This window comes from Leptonychotes weddellii, chromosome 13 (genome assembly GCF_054177405.1).
Source record: "Leptonychotes weddellii isolate Sample4059 chromosome 13, ASM5417740v2, whole genome shotgun sequence".
Taxonomy (NCBI): domain Eukaryota; kingdom Metazoa; phylum Chordata; class Mammalia; order Carnivora; family Phocidae; genus Leptonychotes; species Leptonychotes weddellii.
The window spans coordinates 76461182-76473532 of record NC_138381.1 but is presented as its reverse complement, the minus strand read 5'-3'; the positions used below and the strand labels follow the sequence as shown (position 1 = coordinate 76473532).

The window sequence follows — 12351 nt, the reverse complement described above, 5'->3', positions numbered from 1 at the left end:
TACTATTCACAATAGCCAAAAAGTGGAAATAACCCAGATGTCCCTCAACGGGTAGGTGGATAAACAAAATGTAGTTTATCCATACAATGGAATATTATTCAGCCATAAAAAAATGGACAAAGTACTGATATGTATTATAACACAGATGAACCTTGTAAACATGCTAAGAAGCTAGGCACAAAAGGTCACATATTGTATAATTCCATTTATATGAAATGTCCAGAATAGGTCAATTCGTAGACAGAATATAGATTAGCCATTGCCTAAAGCTAGGGGTAATTATATATTTTAAAGGGTAAATTTTATGCTAAGTGAATTGTATGTCAATTAAAAACAAAAGGAAAAAAACATTTTCAGTGATGAAGTAAGGGGGATAGGCATCGCATCAAAAATTAATATCAAGAGAGAATAGCCCAGACCATTTGTAGGAGGGATGGGGCAGGTCGCTGAGATCCAGATTCCTGCATCCAGGAAACCGAGGCCCAGGCCACAGTTCATGGGTGGGGCCAGAAGTAGTACCCAGGTGTGTCTGCTTCTAGCCCTATGCTGTCCAATAGGGAAACCGCTAGCTCTTAGGGCTATTGGCGCTTGAAAAGTGACTAAGTCTGAATTAAGATGTACTGTGAGTGTGCAATGCACGCTAGGTCTTGAAGACTCTGTAGGATGAAAAGAATATAAAGTATCTTAATCTCTTTATGTTCATTACATTTGAAATCATACTGTTCAAGATATATTGTGTTAAATCAGTTTCACCAGTTTTTCACTTTCTAAACTGTGACTACTAAAAAATGTAAAATTATGTATGTGGCTCGCATTTATATTTCTATCAGACAATGTTTCTCTAGAGTATTTGGGCCCCTGGGGCAATGTAGGAGAGCTTGGCATTAATTCATTCACAAAATAAAATTTCACTGAGTATCCTTGGCTGAACTAGCCTAAAGCTGATCACAGGGGGTGCTGGTTAAGCTGGAGAGGGGGCACCACCTGCACTTTGAATCCTAAAGGGGAGGAGGGAAGGCATGTGTGGTAACCCTTCCCTCTTGGTGGGGAGGTTGATGCCTTTTTCACTAGATCCAGATGTGCCTGAAGGTCTGTGACTAATTAAAAAATCTGCAAGGCATGGTGATTAAAAACGGCAGAAAAGGGTGGGTATCTTGTGTATTTTGACGAGCTTTACTATTTTTTTTTTTAAAGATTTTATTTATTTGAGAGAGAGAGAGAGAGCACAAGAGGGGGGAGCAGGAGAGGGAGAAGCAGACTCCCTGCCGAGCAGGTAGCCCGATGCGGGACTCGATCCCGGGACTCCAGGATCATGACCTGAGCCGAAGGCAGTCGCCCAACCCACTGAGCCACCCAGGCGCCCCTTGACGAGCTTTACTATTTAAGCAGAACTCCAAGAAACGGTACCTTCAAAAGCTTAGTCATCTAATCCAAGATGTATATTTGATGATATGTTTCAGTCAGACCTGAGGATGGGCTGGAGGGGTGGGCGTGGAAGGAGGACCGAAAATTGTAATGCACACTCCAGGAGAGTACAAACTTTGTCAAGTTCATTCTTGTATCCTTGGCGCCTGGACCAGTGCCAGGCACATAGTAGGCGCTTCTTAAATGTCTGAATGAGTTAAGATGTAGAGTTACGTGGATGCAAGAGTGAATATTCCAGGGAAGAGGCCTCTGACTTTTGTCAGTCTCCAAGGAGTCTCATAGGCCCCCAAAGGGTTAAAAACCACTTAATACAGACAGAGACACGAAATTTATTTGAAATCAATGTCAAGAACTGGTTGTTCTTATTCTGGGGAATGGCCAGACTTCGGCGTCTGGAATGATCTACGTGCTTAAAAATACCACTCGCCACCATTTTCTCCAGGTAATTTTCCATCCCTGCCCCCACATCCAAGGGGGGGAAAAAGTAATTCTGAAATCCTACCTAGCTATTTAAAAAAAAAAAGGAAGGAAAGAGACGAAGCGGTAAAATAGCGAATCTCCCGGCGCTGAGAGCCTAGAAGAAGAAAGGGACCCACGCGGGCCTTGGGCGCCGCCGGGACCCAGCCCCCCAAACTTTGCCAAGTTGCGGGCGCCGAGCGCGGCCGGAGGCGCGGGGCGCGGCCGCGGGCGGAGCCGCCCCCTGACGCCGGGCCGCGGCGCGCCGGGCCGCCCCCTCCCGGCCCGGGCCGGCCCCGCTGGCTCCGCTCAAAGTTTGCGGCCGCCCCTGCGCCCGCCCGCCCGATGTATGGGTGATATACTGCAGCGGGTGTCAGGGTGAGGGACGGCCATATTTGCCGGTGCGGCCCGAGCCGTCAACAACAAAAAGTGCGCGGGAGCTCGGCGGGCGCACGGACGGGCGCTCGGACGCCGGGCCCGCCTCGCCGCCGCCCGGCCTCGCCGCCGCCGCCGCCGCCGCCCTCGCGGGCCTGGCCCCGCGGCGCCCCGGCGCGCCCCGCCGCTCGGGGGGATGTCTTACAAACCGAACTTGGCCGCGCACATGCCCGCCGCCTCCCTCAACGCCGGTGAGTGAGTGCGCCCCGCGGGCCGCGCGCGCCGCGCCCCAAGTGCCGCCAAGTTGGGGGCCGGCGCGCCCGGCCCCGGCCCCGGCTCCCGGGGGCCCGCGGGGGCCGGGGGCGCCGGGCACCGGGTCCCGGCCCGGGGCAGCGCGGCCGCCGCCGCCATGATTCCGGCGCCCGCGCCGCCAAAGTTCGCGGGGGCGCCCCGTGCCGCGGCGGGGCTCGGCCGGGCCGGGGCCGGGGGCGCGGGAGGCCGCCGCGGTCCCCCCCACGCCGGCGGCCGAGGGATCGCGGGGAGCGCGGCGGGCGAGGGCGGGGGAGGCTTTTCTCTGCTCCTTTTTCCTCCGGCTTTTGGGCGGCTCGGCGAGGGCCCCTGCCGGCGGGAGTCGGGAGCGGCCGGGCCACGCCGGGAGCGGGGCGCGGGGCGCGGGGCGCGGGCCGCCCTTAGGGAGCGGGGGGCGCGGGCCCGGGGCTGGGTGTGGGGGGGCGGGCCGCAGGGGTGCAGGCGAGCAAGGCCGGGCCCTGCGTGGACAGGGCGGGGGCGGCGAGCGTGCCAGGTGCAGGCGCCCGTGAGGGCGCGGGGCCGCTGGGGTCACCGGCGGTGCAGGGGACTCGATCATCAGTGGGGGTTCGGCCCGGCGCGCCGGAGCTGGGGTGCCCACAACGCGGCGCGCCGGATGTCCCCTCAGGCGTGCGCGGAGTGACAGAAGTTGGAGAAGACTGGGGGCTTCTGAGTGCCTGCGGGCGGCGGGTGAGGGCGGCGTTTCAGCCCAGACCCGGCATCCCGGAGCTCCCAAGTCTGGGCTTCGAAGGCCCCTTCTGCGGAAGCCGGGGGTGGAGGGGCGTCCTCTCCCTTCCCGGGGGCTGGAGCTGGGCGATGCCAGGAAACTCCTCCAGAAGTTGTCAGGCAGCTTCAGGCTGCGCCCAGGGGCTTGCCCCAGGGATCAAGGGGAGAGAGAGCTGGGGTGGGGGAAGGAAGATGGTGAGGTTAGGGTGTGACGGGCTTTTCCCCTTGCCTGGGTCTTTTTCCCTTAGACCCTTGGTTGGAAATGGACTTCCAAAAAAGCAGGCGCGTTCGAGGGGGGAGGGGGCAGAGGCCTTGTGGGGGAGGGGATGGGCCTTGCTGGTCAGAAATGCCACGTTGGCAGTTGGCCGCAAGTTTTGGGCCTTGTCTCCCAACGTTGACTCCGTAACTCCAAAAATTTGAAGAGAGACCCAGAAAATCAATTATATATATATATGTGTATGTATATATATATATATATATGTATTTTAACTTAAAGGACACAGATTTGGGGGTTGGAAAGGGTTAAGGTTCAGGTTGCGGGTGGGGGCAAAGTTGAATTGGTTCACTTTGGGGTCTGCGTCCCAAGAGCAAACAGCCACGATTTTCTCGAATGTTCTCACCACCTTTGGGGTCTGCAGACCTTCCAGAGATAGGCTTTGGGGCCCAGAGAGGATTTCTCCTTGCCTGCTTCATCTGTCTCTGGGGTATGCAGGGCGGAAGGTCTTGCTGTCAGCCCTGACACCCTGGAAATCTCAGGCCTGGCCTAGTATAGTTGAGGCAGGTGCCCTAAACCGGGACCCTCGGGGATTGGGGTCAAAGTGACAGGGGCACCCACTCAGGACCCCTGAAGCCCTGTGCTGGGCTGGCTGGCACCTGTGCACAGGTCTTCTTCTGCGGTGATTTCCAGGGGGACTGCTGAGGTCCCCAGATACCTGGTGTTTTGATGGGGGGGGCTGTGCTCCTCCCCATGGACCCTTTAGAAAGCCCCACTCTCCCCCTGCCATTTGCATCCAAGATGGACTCTCCGCTGCCGCTCCTCCGGCTTCCTTGTCATCATCCCTCACGCCCTCCAGCCCTGCCTCCTGCTCACGGGTTGCCAAGCTGCGGCCTGGCCGGCGGTGGCAGTGGCGGAGTTAGACAAAGCCCCTGCCTCCCCGCCCGAGAGCACTTCCCCCCACCCCAGGCGCCCCAAGTGGCGGGAAGGCCGCCAGCTCCCCAGGCCCAGGCCGCTCTTTGTCTGGCGTGGGGGCGGGGAGCTGCGCCTGGCCCCAGGAGCTGCCGGCCTCTGCCAATCCCTCCCCTGGCTCCGGGCCCTCCCTGGTCCCCCGCACACTGCGTGCATTGTCTGTGATGCTCAGAGCGGCCGTGCTCACGCCCAGTCTGGTTTTCTCCCTGGCCTCCTGCAGCCGGATGCACTGGCCCTCCCCGTGTCTGCCGGAAGGAGTGGGCATGAGTAGAACTCAGGGCCCTTCTGCCAACTCTCCCCAGGGCCGCACACACACACACCCCTTTTCAACAGAGTAGAGCCTTGCACTGACACAGAATTGGGGTCACCGACCACGTCACCTGGGGATGGGAAAGGCAAGCCCTCAGCTGTTGCCCAACCCTCCCCCCAACCCAAACCCGGTGATTTCTCTTCCCTCCCTGTCTTAGCCCCCTCACCCGAGACCTAACCCTAGCCCCATGGAAGAATGGGATCTAGAGCCTTTAGACAGTCTGTTGGGAATCATTGCCTCAAACAGATGGAGAAACTGAGGCCCAGAGAGGGAAGGGTGTACTCCAAGGTCACACAGCCAGACCAACTCCCGGTCCAGGCCCTTGTCTGTAGGAGAGCGGATGGGACGGGAGGCAGGGAGGTGAGAAGCAGTGCCGAGCAACAAGAGGTGAGGGCGAAGGGTGGTGCAGGGAATGCACACCCGAGTCCCGCTCCCCTCCTGCCCAGGAACTGGAATCTCCTGGACACTGGGCTGCTTTGCAGGGGTACGTACCCCCCTGGTCTTGCATTTAGCATCCTGGCCTTCCAGAGAGGCGTGCTATCTTGCGGTGGTCAGGACTGGAACCCAGATCTGGGGCTGCAAAGGCCACGCTCAACTGCCCACATCAGAAGGTTCAGGAAGTTGGGGTTCGGCTGCTCTGGTGAGGGGTGCTTGGGGGGCACCCACCCTGCCCCGCTCCTGTGCTCTGGACGCTGCACATCTGTGGTTGCCTCGGATGGAGGTCACAGACACGGTGGCAGTTCGTCCCATCCTGAGCAGTATGTGCCTGAAGCACCCGTGTCTTACCGTCCCCACTTTAGAGGCGTGGCGGCCGGGGCGAGGAGTGGCCCAGTGATGTGCCCACTTACCGGCTTAGAGGTGGCGGAATCCGTGTTTCCTGACTGGGCATCCCACATTTGAGCCTAAACCTGGGCCCCGGCTTGGGGTGGGGGAGGTGAAATCCAGGGCAAGCCCGAGAGTGGGGAAGACATTTTGGGTACAGAGCTGTCCCCAGCTCCTGGACAGAGGGCAGTATGGTGTCGGGGTACCAGCCTCTTCTGTGGTGTGTGGCTCAGGAGAACGCCCACCCTCTCCAGACTGCCTCTTTATGGTCAGGGGCTCCAGGGCTCCCCGAGGGCCCCTTCCACTCCACCAGCCGGAGCTCCTGAGCTTTCTTCCTCCCTGTCCCCTCCCCTGCTCACACCAGATGAGCAGCTGGTCGGTTTGGCCAGCCTGGCACCAGCTGTCCATCCCCGGGGCCAAGTCTGCGGAGTCCGCCGTGCGCTTGAGAGACCGTTTGGCTCTGGGGGCGGCAGGCAGAGGGGGAGCTGCTCCTCGACTGGGCGTGGAGGCAGGCGGGCGGCTGCTGAGGAGGGCTAGGTAAATTCTCCATGGTTACTGCTGTTTGTAATTCTGCAGGACATCCGCTACCCGCTAATGGCCACTTGGACGCCATTATGGGTCTGCATGCTTCCAGCTACTGAGCCGGAGCCGGAAAATTCCCTGCTGATGACTCCCCACCCCGCATCCAGGAGGCTCCATTCTTAGCCGGGCCCTGTCCCCACGTGGTCCCTCACAGCTGAGGGACAGGGTGTCTGAGTGTTGCAGTCCATAGACGGGGCCTTGTCCCTCCCCTCTTGGGATGCGAGCCATGCAGGCGTAGAATCAGACTGTCAAGAATCCTGTCCCCGCTTTGGGGAGGGAACCACAGGGGCTCAGGGAGATTGAGAGGCTACCGAGGACACACAGAGAGACTGTGATACACTCCAGATTCTGACTTGGTGTCCAGTGAACCAGTCTCCGGCCAGGGTTAGGCCTCTAAACCCTCCCTCTGTCTTCCTTAGCATATGTCCAGCAAAGGGTTGGGCACACGGGATGTAGACCGGCCCCGTAGCAGGTGGGCTCCTGTGGCGGTGATTCGGCTCTCGGTCATCCATCTCTGGGGAGCAGGACCCAGGGAAAAGGGACTAGCAAGGATTAGGCCAAGAGTAGCCGCAGATTTCGTCTTTGCGACCAGTCCTGACCGCGCAGATGGGAAGGAGTTCTGTGACCGAGGAGCGATGTCTGCTGTGGTGGTGGGTAGGAAGAGCGGTGACCTGTTAGCTACGTTTTCCTGTCATCTGGGCTGAGCGCCGGCCATCCCCAAACTAGAGGACAGGAGCAGGGTCTCTGTCCTGTGAAGACAAAAGACCGCTGTCTGGCATGCGTCCTGGGTCGGGGGACTGTCGCGGGACCCAGAGTCTTTGCTTTGGGTACAATCACATGATTCCCGATTCTTCTCTTCTCCTCCATAGCTGGGAGCGTCCACCCGCCCTCCACCAGTATGGCGACGTCCTCCCAGTACCGCCAGCTGCTGAGTGACTACGGGCCGCCGTCTCTCGGCTACACCCAGGTACGGTAGTGGGGGGTGTGGGGCGAGAGGGGCTCTGGGGCTGGCCTGGGCACCAAGGGGACATGCTTCCCGCCATCCGGGGAGGAGAGCCGGTGGGACGGGGTAGAAATGATGGAATGGAACAGTTGTCTGAACTGCTTCAACCTCCGGCCCTGGCGGCCTCAAGTCTCAAGCCTCGGGGCGTTGGAGCAGAGGGGCGGCAGGCTGTTTCACAGGGGTACCAAGAGATGGGGGCGGAGAGCCCACGGGGGGGCTGGAAGGCCTGAGTGCTGCAGGCCCTGCTGGGGCCACCACCCACGTGCGTCCCTGCGGCGGGAGTCTCTGTGCCGGATTCCTGAGGAAGTAAGCCTGGCCTGGGCTCTGGATCTGAGCCTGGACAGAGGAGAGGGGACCCCGTTCCCACTCACCCCCTGCAAGGTCGTGGCCCCAGCAAAGAGGAGGACAGGGCCCATATCCTCCCGGAGCCCAGATGCGCCTCATCGGGAATGGGGGCCCTTGACCAGGCCGCAGGGGTTTCTACGTGGTTCTGCCACTTCCAGGCCTGACCCCTGCTTGGCAACCTCGCAGAGACCCGGTTCCTCGCCGTCAAGCGGGGTCGACGCTGCCACTGGCCTCCCTGGCTGCCGCCGGTGGAGGGACCTGGCCAGGCCCCTGCCTCAGTGCCCGCCGGCCATGGCTGCCGTCGGGCTCTCTGCCGTCATCGGAACGCGGCCGCGTTCCAGGGTCGCCACGGACCCTGCGAGAGGGTGGTGGCCGGCCATGCCCCGCCAGGCCGTGCTGTCCCAGGAGCAGATACGGGACCTGGAACGGGACCGCTGGAGGAAGCGGCCGTGGGAGGAGGGCGAGGAGGACCGCCGGGCCAGGAGGCGGCACCCGGAGGGCGCTGAGGAGCTGAGCAAGGACAGGAGGGAGGCCCTGGAGGCCAGGAGACAGAGACGGCGGCGGAGGAGGGAGGAGCAGGCGAGGGCCTTGTTGGGGGGGCCCGTGGGGACCCCAGCCTCACTCGTCGGGGTGCTTACTTGGGCTATGGCAGGGGGAGTCTAGAGAAGAAGGGGTTTTGTGGGGTGGGCCCTGCCGGCGCGGGGAGAATGGGTGAATTGAAACACATTCTGTGTTCTGTCCAGATGGTCTTTGGCAGTTATTTGTGGTCCTGCTGACCCCAGGGTGTGGCCCCCATCTCGTCCCCTTGCTCTGGACTGTCCTCCCCTGAGATGTACTTGCACTTCCACCTGGGTCCTAGGAAATACCCAGTGCTTGCCGAGACCAGCCAGTCCTCCTTTTGCTCATTCGAGAGGATGAAAGCCTTCTGGAGGCTGCTGGTGGTTTCCTTGAGTGTAGGAGGACAGCAGAGAGGCCCAGCTCTCTGCCTGTGGTTCTCCCTCAGGGTGGACAGGCCTGGCCCCGGCGAAGGCAGCAGCTGCCTCTGGGCGAGCCTCTCCCTGCCCTGTCCTCGCCGTGGCCGGCATGTGGTGCGGTCCTGACCGTGGCCATGGGGTCAGGGAAGGGTTCGATCCATGTAAACTCTTCCTTCTGACTCTAGGGAACAGGGAACAGCCAGGTACCCCAGAGCAAATACGCCGAGCTGCTGGCCATCATCGAGGAGTTGGGGAAAGAGATTAGACCCACTTATGCGGGGAGCAAGAGTGCCATGGAGAGACTAAAACGAGGTAAGTAGCAGGACCCAGACTCCCCTGATGGGTGCTGCCTCCCTGCTGGGCGCTAACTGTTGTGAGAGATTTTCTTCGGGGTTGGGGGGAGTTCCCTATGCCCCAGGGGCCCCCGTTTTGTTACTCCGATGTGGAGGCATCGCAGGGGCGGGGGTGGGCCGGTCAGTAGGATGTACACTGTTCTTGGGATCTGACGGGAAGGCCTTGCGTGCCTCCGGGGAGGGTCCATATGCTTTAGAAAAGGAATCTTTATAGCCCAGATCCTGCCGCTTTGTTTGTTGCCTGCTCGGCTCCTGTTGGCTGCTGGTTCCAGGGAGCCGCGGGAGGCTTCCTTCTCTGGGTGGGCCGGGGACGAGGAGTCGGGAGGCCACGGGTCCTGGGTTGCCCTCGCTGTCAGCTCTTTGGAGCGGAGCCCGAGGGGGCGTATAGGTCTGTCCTAGTCTGGGGAGGGAGAGCAAGAGCACTGAAATTCCTTCATGACTGATGAGGGAGGGTGGGAGGGCAGGAGCATGATGTCACAGAAACCCAGTGACTCCCGTGAAGACGTGACTGACCAGCTGATTCCAGGGGGAGGTGAAATCGGCTGCCACCTCACGAAGCCACTGGAGGGGAGGGGAGAAGAGGATTTCGGTTTTAGAAGGTGGCAGGGCAGAGCAGCTGTGGCCTGGGTGCGAATTTAATTTCAGAAGCGATCTGGTGTTTCTGGGGAAGGTTGGAGAGGCACGCCGGGACTCAATCTGGGGCATAAAGGGGGCCTGCTGCGGAGGCCACGACTCCCCCGTGGCGGGCGCGGCTGGCGAGGACAGGCTCCGGCCCATGGCAGCGGGCTTCCCTGGTGTGTATGAAGCCTTCGTGGGCAGAGAGGCTGGACCTGGACAGGGCTTGGGGAGAGGTGGGGTTAACCCCGATCCAGCCTGGGGCGGGGGGGGGGTGGGGCGCAGGTGGGCTTTGCTCTGCATCCAGACTGCTGTTTGGAGGCAGGGGAAGCAAGACAGTCCTGACCTCTGGAGTTCTGCTTACCCGAGTGGAAATCCCTGGGAAGATGCTGGACCCCAGAGTCTAACAGGCGATCTGCAGTCCCCCAGAAAAGCCACTGGGTTCAGGCCAACCGATGGATCTGCCTCGTGATGGCCCCAGGGCACGTGCTGCGTGAGCAGCTGGTCCCACGGTCACACTGACCGGGAGCCAAGCCCAAGCTAGCCAAGGTCATGTCGTAACAGGGTGAAGAAGGGTCATAAAGGGTACGGGGGAGTCAGGCGCATGGCGGATAGGTCAGCAGACTGTACCTGATAGGCCAAGCACGGTTTTCAGTTTCTAATGGTGGAAAATGATTCTGTGACCGGTGAAAATGCTCTGCAGTTCAGACTTCAGCGTTCATGATGAAGGTTTGTTGGAACATGGCCACACCCACTGCTTCTGTAACGGCTGCTTGCGTGGTTGTGAGAGAGCCCGCGCGGCCTGCAAAGCCCGAGGTATTTACTGCCTGGCCCTTTCTAGAAAAAAGTCTTCTGAAGCTCAGAGATAAGATTTGTGAGATGCGGACGCCTGCGTGACTCGGGGATGTCACTCACAGTGCCCTCCGGCGGTCCTCTCTCAGAAGGACTCAGGAGGAGTAGATTCTTTGTGTCTGTTAAAACGAGATCAGTGTCTCCCGGCGTTCTCTGAAGGCCGCCAACACCACCACACAAACGCAATAACCAAACCATAACCCCCAAACCAGAGGGAAGAGATGGGCAGGGGGGTGATAGGGCCGAAGGTGCTCTTGGCACCCGGCGGGCAGCGTCACCGTGGACCAAGGGTGAACATAAATGAGCAGTCTTGCATCCTAACTGTGCAGGCTGGACACTGGACAAGCCCTTTCTAGAACGTAGACTGTGAAGAAGCCAGAGAGAAATCAGGATTTGCAGTCCTGGATTCTCCACAGTGGGGCAGGCTTGACGAAAGCGGGCGGGGACACATCTACTTCCGTCCTCTGAGAGCCTGGCGTGCCCGGAGAGCTCGCTGGCCGTCCCTGTGTGGGCGGGAAGGGATTGTTAGGAGCCACGAAGAGGAGTTTGGGCGAGGAGGGAAGGCCTTCGAGGGACGGACGGGACGCTCACGTGTCTCCACACCGCTGGAACCCCGGGGTGCTTGGGATGCAGGTCCCGAGTTCCCTCCCAGGGCGGGGGCTTTTCAGCTGGGTTGTGAAGGGCCCTCTTCCTCTCCTGGAGTGGGTTCTGCTGGACGATCCTCAGCCTCTGCTCCTCCTCCAGGCATCATTCACGCCAGAGGACTGGTTCGAGAGTGCTTGGCCGAAACGGAACGGAATGCCCGATCCTAGCTGCCTGGCCTCGCGGAAGGTTTTCCATCTTCGTCCAAGACCAGAAGTTACAGCTCATCTCCCATGTTCAGATGAAACTCTTGTTTTCAAAAGGGTAACAGTTTGGTTTCTCCTTCCCACGTCCCTCCCATGGTTCATGAGGCTCTGAGATTGAGAAATATTTTGCAGTTGACTAGGATTTACATTTTAAATAGTTAGGAATTACCCAGGGTTTTTTGTTCTTGGTTTTTTTGGGGTTTTTTTGTTTTTTTTTTTTAAGCATTGATTTCAAAGATGCACGTAAAAGATACCTGTCTCACAGCAAAGATCCCAGTTATGTTACCCAGATTGTTCTCCGTTCTTTTTCATAAGCTAATACAACTCTGAGGGTTTTTTTTTTTTTGAGTGCGTACATTTGCCACATCGTGTGGATTCCGCTTAATGTAACTTCTTTTGTGCTTAAGCATTTGCTTGCATGACTGTTAGTGCTTTGAGGTCAATTTAAAAAATGCACAAGTTATAAATACAGAAGAAAGAGCAACCTACCAAACCTAACCTAATGAGAACCCCCCCCACCCCCTCCAAATTTTCCTACTAAGACTGTGTGTGGGTTTCAGTTCTGCTTTTCCTGTAAGTTGATCCAAACATCTGGAAGAAAATGACTAAAACTGTTTGCATCTTTGTATGTATTTATTACTTGATGTAATAAAGCTTATTTTCATTAACAATTTGTATTAAGGTGTGGGTTCCTTGAATTCTTAAGTGTTTTTTGTTGTTTTTTAAGTGGTGTTTTTAAAAAACAGCTCCTCAGGGGCGCCTGGCTGGCTCAGTCACTAGAGGTTCAACTCTCGATCTGGGGCTTATAAGTTCGAGCCCCACGTCAGGTGTGGAGGTGACTTAAAAAGAAAATCTTTTTTTTTTTAAAGATTTTATTTATTTATTTGAGAGAGAGACTGAGACAGAGAGAGAGAGCATGAGATGGGGGAGGATCAGAGGGAGAAGCAGACTCCCTGCTGAGCAGGAAGCCCGATGCGGGACTCGATCCCGGGACTCCAGGATCATGACCTGAGCCGAAGGCAGTCGCTTAACCAACTGAGCCACCCAGGCGCCCTAAAAAGAAAATCTTTAAAAACAAACCAGGGCGCCTGGGTGGTTCAGTTGGTTGGGCGACTGCCTTCGGCTCAGGTCATGATCCTGGAGTCCAGAGATCGAGTCCCGCATCGGGCTCCC

General features: G+C 58.3%; 1 protein-coding gene across 4 annotated transcripts in view; it reads left to right on the top strand.

The window, feature by feature from the left end:
• Nucleotides 1–1847: 1847 nt before the first annotated feature.
• The window catches only part of CDK2AP1 (cyclin dependent kinase 2 associated protein 1), a 17943-nt gene continuing 7439 nt past the window's right edge, over nt 1848–12351 (top strand). Inside the window, exons 1-4 of one of the 4 annotated variants that reach the window (XM_081802366.1) lie at nt 2162–2507; nt 7058–7155; nt 8696–8822; nt 11075–11849. In XM_081802366.1, coding sequence (XP_081658492.1) covers nt 2453–2507; nt 7058–7155; nt 8696–8822; nt 11075–11142 — 348 coding nt within the window. In that variant the 5' untranslated portion in view covers nt 2162–2452 and the 3' untranslated portion in view covers nt 11143–11849. Of the gene's footprint in view, nt 1868–2145; nt 2508–6162; nt 6839–7057; nt 7156–8695; nt 8823–11074; nt 11850–12351 lie in introns of those variants that run through there. The other 3 variants (XM_081802368.1, XM_081802365.1, XM_081802367.1) reach the window with 3 other exon arrangements.